The sequence below is a fragment of the Nannobrachium achirus genome (genome assembly GCF_963921795.1).
Source record: "Nannobrachium achirus genome assembly, chromosome: 13".
Taxonomy (NCBI): Eukaryota; Metazoa; Chordata; class Actinopteri; order Myctophiformes; family Myctophidae; genus Nannobrachium; species Nannobrachium achirus.
In genome coordinates, this window is record NC_137833.1 from 1,567,780 (window position 1) to 1,574,649 (window position 6,870).

Sequence of the window (6,870 nt, forward strand, 5' to 3'; positions counted from 1 at the left end):
CTTTTGTCCTCCTTATTTTATATTAACCACTTGAACCCACAATCTGAGAACTTTAGCCAAAAATTGCAGAAGCTCACAACGCCTCGCGGCGCAAGGCGTTGTGAGCTTGTAGATCGTCTATTTCCGGCAAAGAGGTTTGGTGTAGAGGGGAAAAAGAGCAGACCAAGTACAGAGTGAAAGGTCAAGTTTATTAAGTATTGAAGTGGTTAAATATCTGAAAACACAAATTGACATGAATCCAAAATACACTGATGATGATTGTGCTGTCAAATGCATAGAAATATAATCTAGAATCAGAGAGCCATCATCACTCTAGTAGACTAACCCCCAAACATGTATAATCTATTGAAACTATACACTATAGTTAATACATTTACACTTTTCAAGCCATGACCTCCCGATCCTATTTGAACTGGGGACCCCCCACCAAGCATGTTTGAACTGGGGACCCCCCACCAAGCGTGTTTGAACTGGGGACCCCCCACCAAGCGTGTTTGAACTGGGGACCCCCCACCAAGGGGTCAAACACTTGGAATTGTAGGAGTGTAGGCATTACATTTAGTTTGAATGCCACAGATAAATAATGTGAAAATGGTCTAATAATCTACAAGCTCACAAGGCCTCGCATCGTCTATTTTAAAAATGTTTGCCTCTTTCTTAAGTGATATTTGACAATGTTGCCAATGCAGTTGTCACGTTAGAAATGTGCAGAAACATAAGGCCTACTCGTACAGGGTATATTGGTTTGTTTACTGCACGATTTTCTTTGGTCAAAGTTGATGCCATGCCAACGCGCCAGCGTTCGCCCAGCAGTCTGATGTCACCCAGACCTCGCCCTAAAGCTTAAACCATCCAGGCCTCGCCCTAAAGCTTAAACCATCCAGGCCTCGCCCTAAAGCTTAAACCCGCATTCAGACCAAGAAAAAAAGCACGCCGTAAAAGCGCATAGGAAGGAACGCAATTCTGTGCGCCTCCAGTCCGCGAGGCTGTTGTTGATTGACAGTCACTCTGTTGAATCACTTCCCTGTCATTCCCCACAGCCACGCCTACACGAAGAGCAGCACTGCTTTCATTGGCTTCAAGAGCTCACGCACGCACGAGATCTGAATAAAGCTGGTCGAGACCAGCTTTATTCAAATTTCTCAGTCGGTCTGATGTGTGCGCTCAGCGTGAAATCGGGCGTTTTTTTGCCGCATCGCGCAAGACAGCCTGTCTTGCGCGATGCTCCAGCCTCCATTGGAGATGAATGGGATGTGTGCGCTCACACACGCAACACCTGCGTGGTCTGAACAGGCCTTGATGCCCTTAGTGGGCAATAAGCTTATAGTGTTACAGGATGCTTATAGTTCAGACTGTCTGTTTACCTGTCTTACTGTGAGGGTGTGGATGAGGATCTGAATGCCTACCAAGTGAATCTAACATCTAAACATGGAGATATTATGTTATGAGCTCACACTGCTTACTGACACACACACACACACACACACACACACACACACACACACACACACACACACACACACACACACACACACACACACACACACACACACACACACACAGTCTGTCAGTCTGTCCTAACAGCCTACATGATGTCACTCTGCATGATTCAGCGTCAGGTTTGACCTCCGACCCTGATCTCTGTGTGATTGACAGGCCGCTCCGCTCGTCCCGCCATGACATCACCACCTGTCAATGTGTGTGTGTGTGTGTGTGTGTGTGTGTGTGTGTGTGTGGGGGGGGGGGGGGGGGGGGGGGGGGGGATGCAACGTGATAGGCTGTCGTGGGTAACCCGATCCCATTTCACTTTTTTTCTATTTTAGTCCATATAAGAGACAGCAGCCCGGAGCTACTGCACAACACATCACATAGACAGACAGACAGACAGACAGACAGACAGACAGACAGACAGACAGACAGATCCGGTTGGAATCTATCGATTTGATCTTTAAACGTCAGAGAGAAACAATGGGACTGCACAGCGTAGAAGAACTGGTGAGACAGTGTGTGTGTGTGTGTGTGTGTGTGTGTGTGTGTGTGTGTGCGTGTGTGCGCGTGCGCGCGTGTGTGTGTGCGTGTGTGCGCGTGTGTGCGTGTGCGTGTGTGCGTGTGTGCGTGTGTGCGTGTGTGTGCGTGCATTAATTTCAGTAGTTGGAAGAAGTTTTCTAATATATTATGGGGGACATACGGTAACCAAAGCCTCCCTAATGTAAAGTTATTAGCATCAAAATATACTTAAAGTAGAAAGTCAATATGCAGATTGTTCATTTCAGATCCTCATTATGTTGTGTTGCTGTAATTATTAAACATCGACTTGTTACGTTGTATCTGCACTCAGACTTAATTGTTAAATGCATTTCATTCAGAGATATGTTTGAGATGTACGTTTGATAATGTAACAGTTCAGCTATTTATAAAAATGTAAAAATAAAAACATTCAATGTTGTAATGACTTTAACAACAATAACATTTCTACAAGCTCTATCTCTGGTGTGATCTTGTAGATCTTGTACTATTTTCACTAACATAGCAGTGTGTGTTTCTCCTGTGCGTGGGGACCTTTGCTGTGCCCCTGAGAAGGGTCAAGTGTGCCCCTTGAAACTGCTTCAAAGCCAGTATTGTATTTATCATTTTAAATATGATTTAAATTAGTGAAAACAGCCGATCTACAAGCACACAACACCTGTTGTGCGACAGCCTTGTATGATGAAGCAGGACTTTGCTTTGCGAAGAAACGTACAAATTTGAAACTTGGAGATACAAGGTTTCTTCCTGACAGTGAGGATATTTACACCCCAGTATTATGTTGCTGTGAACATGGATTCTTGGGACATGAAAAAGTGTACCCAGGTTGATAAACACTATAGGATAGGAACAAGCTCAGCCAGGTGGTTAATCAGGCAAGTCAGATCATTGGAAACAAACAATTGTAACTTCAGGACATACTGTATACAACCACACCATAACATACTGTATACAACCACACCATAACATACTGTATACAACCACACCATAACATACTGTATACAACCACACCATAACATACTGTATACAACCACACCATAACATACTGTATACAACCACACCATAACATACTGTATACAACCACACCATAACATACACTATACAACCACACCATAACATACTGTATACAACCACACCATACCATACTGTATACAACCACACCATAACATACTGTATACAACCACACCATAACATACTGTATACAACCACACCATAACATACTGTATACAACCACACCATAACTCAGATTTATAATGACTCTCCACACCCTGTTCGTCCCTCATTTGAGCCGTTACCATCAGGCAGGAGGCTTGGAGTTCCTCTTGTAAGGAAGAAGGCTTACGAGACATCATTTGTGCCAAGTTATTAAGTTTTAAATAAGAACATGTTTAAATGTAAACATAAAACCCAGCCGCAGCTGCTATGATATGGCATTGTATATAGTTAGAATGCATGTGTGTATTCTATGTTTTATTGTTGCGTGCGTGCCGCCGTGCCTGCGTGCCTGCGTGCGTGCGTGCTTGCCTGCCTGCGTTTTGAAAAACATTTTTAAATATTTCAAATGCTGATCTACATCTGCACGTTGTGAGCTTGCAGATCAGCTATTTGAAATATTTATTTTATTATTATTATTATTATTTATTTTTCTTCAGAATAGTAAAAAAAGGCAAAGAAGTTTAGGCATAAGGCATAAGGCATGGATCATAATACAGCCCAATATCTTTTTACAGTCCACTAAGGAATGAAGTCTCATAGTTTACAGTCCACTAATAGTCGTGGGCCCCAGGGATATTTTGGTTCAGATTCTCGCAAATTCGCCAAATTTGGCACAGATGTTGTCCATAACATACTTAATCATTTTAAGATGGGTGCCAAGATGGGCACCCCATGGTACTGCCATAATTGAGCAATGCAATTGGTGTCCCATTAACTTTACATTACAGGGAAAAAAAGCAAAAGAATAGTCTGCTTTAAGTAGCATATAACTGGTCAAACTAGGGGTTTTTTCATGATTCTGAATCCATTGCAAGCATCTGTTTTGCACAAAAAACATTCCTTGGGCTAAAAAACTGCCCTACAAGACTATGGTTTAGTGATGAAAAGTGATGAGTCATCACTTTTCACACTTTTGTGGTGGCCGTTTTAGCCCAATGAATGTTTTTCTATGCAAAACGGATGTTTGCAATGGATTCAGAATCATGAAAACCGACTAGTTTGACCAGTTATATGCTACTTAAAGCAGATTCTTTTTTTGCTTTTTTTCCTGTAATGGGACACCTTGTTAGTATGTCCAAAACCGTTCATTTTGTATTTATCATCTATAAAATGTACTAAACTAGTGAAAACAGCAGGCTGTTTTCACTAGTTTTTTGTGACAGTCTTGTATGATGAAGCTGGGCTTTGCTTTACCAAAAGACGTACACATTTGAAACTGACAGTGACGATATTTTTGTGATTATGTTGCGAGGAAAACGTTGAGATAACAGCCATTTTGGTTAGAACTGACTGAAAATAACTTTGCACTTCAAGTTTAAAAATGTTTTTCAAGTGTCCAAATAAATTCAAAATATTATCAATTGATCTCGCGGCACCCCTGGACTGCCGTCACGGCACCCCAGGGTGCCCCGTCATGTGTGGTGATGACTCCATACATGCGGTAGGAGTGACAGTTGCTGAGGTTTAGCAGCTCATAGGGAGTGTAAACGGATCAGCGCTGCTTCTACTGGGAGGGTGGTGGCAGGGACGTGCTGGGCCCCTGATTCAGCCCGGGAAAAAGAGTTGTAGAGGCCCTCATTGCGCGCTATAGAGAGATCTCTCTCTATTGCTCTGCTGCTGCTACTCAAAGATTTGCCATTTCAGATCATGACACGTGACAAGCCAGTGGGACAATTACATGAGTTATATTTTGTCGTTATCGGGTGGAAACCTTATATGTCCAAAACAGTTTGTTTTGTATTTATCATTTTAAAAATGATTTAAACTAGTGAAAACAGCCGATCTACAAGCACACAACACAAGCAGTCACAGAGGCGTTGTGTGCTTGTAGATCGGCTGTTTTCACTACTTTTGTGCGACTGCCTTGTATGATGAAGCGAAAAAAAAAAATCAAATTTGACACTTGGAGATACGAGGTTTCTGCCCGACAGTGACGATTTACTTTGTTGGCCGCCCAGCCCCCAAAATGGAACGAAGGCCGACATTTTATTTTAAATGTTTTCCTAATGGCCAGCCTGGACCGGCCGGGAATGAACCGGCCGTTCGGGAGTTGTCCCGCTTTTCCCAATGGCCAGCATGTCCCTGGAGGGTGGTGACATTACACCCAGCCATGTCTGGAATCCACTGACTTCCTCCGCTCTGTCCGAGTTGGACACGCACACGCACACACACACACACACACACACACACACACACACACACACACACACACACACACACACACACACACGCACACGCACACACATTCTTTCAGTGCTGCCTTTGAGAAGCAACAAGGCAGAGAGCACAATAACGCACGCAATGAAATGCATTTCTTATAGCGATCAAATGCACTGTTTGTTGGGCCACTTTGAGCAGGGCCCAAGGTGGAGGTGGTAACTTTAGCTATTGAAAAATAGCAGATATACAAGCTCGCAGCGCGGCACTGAGTGGCAAAGTCGTGAAAATGTGTGACAATCTTATATGTATTTTTTAAGCGAACATTTGTAACTCAAATGTTGCTTCTGGGGGGGGGGGGGTCCCTGGAACTAAATATTTTGAGATGGGGGTCCGTACGTGGCCAAATACATACATTTTTTTTGGGGTCCTTGACATGAAAAAGTTTGAGCACCACTGACATAGAATCATAGTTCTTGCACACATTTTCACGATTTTTCAAAAATAGTAAGATATACAAGCTCGCAGCGCGGCACTCGGTGCCGCGCTGTGAGCTTGTATATCTGCTATTTTTCAATAGTTAACATTCATGGGGGGCCCGCAGTGATTCCTTGTACCCAGGGCCCAGAATTTGGTGTGACGCCCCTGAAAATAGTACTATGCAGAAGATATCATCAGAAAAAAAAAAAAAAAACTGTTGCTGCACTCAACACTCAAGCAATCTGGTCATCTACACAATATCGCCCCCTGGTGACTAGGCCTATAGACATTAGTTATGTTTGATAAACCTTTAGTTTGATTTAGATTTTTGATTTCAGAGCTTGTTTATTTTAATGATCAATCATTCGATTGTGTTGCAACGAATCAGTGCAGCTTTAAGTATAGGCCTACTTAGTTTGTATTTATGGTATCAAATCTATATTTATCATTAAACTCTTAACCTCTTGAGCCCCATTGCCCCCGCCGGCGGGGGCAAAAGGTGTTGACCTCTGAACAGCTGTCAATAAATGTCAATAAATCAATAGAGACCAAATCAAACTACAATTTCTTTGTTGATTATTGTTACAGTGGTCCTACAGCATAGTAATCAGCTGCCATTGTACTTTTCATCCATACATTACTCCTATTACAGTATTATTACTACTTATTGTTACTCGTTTTTATCATTTTTCACCCTATACTTTAACATTACTAATATTACAGCACTACTCTCACTAAAACATCTGTAGAGTTTACATAGTTTGCAATATATTCATACAATTTTGCCTATCAATTGGTGACACCTTAGTGAACAATTTTTCTATTCACTATATATGTTTTAAATGAGGTCTTGAGGCTCATTCACTATTCAGAAGGCAAGATTTCCATAGGCGGAGGTCTTTTTCAATCATCTTTTCCTTGGTAAATGATCACAGCAGGACAATTTGGTCAGAGAAATGTGATGTTTTACACTGCATTTGTGAATTTTCAGGG

The 6,870-nt window shown here is 42.3% G+C and overlaps 1 protein-coding gene across 1 annotated transcript in view; it reads left to right on the plus strand.

Moving 5' to 3' along the window:
- Positions 1-1,968: 1,968 nt before the first annotated feature.
- The window catches only part of ankrd1a (ankyrin repeat domain 1a (cardiac muscle)), a gene marked incomplete at both ends in the record, with an annotated part of 11,956 nt that continues 7,054 nt past the window's right edge, over positions 1,969-6,870 (plus strand). Inside the window, one exon of the mRNA XM_080740062.1 lies at positions 1,969-1,995. Within this exon, the coding sequence (XP_080596188.1) occupies positions 1,969-1,995 (27 nt within the window). The remainder of the gene's footprint in view (positions 1,996-6,870) is intronic.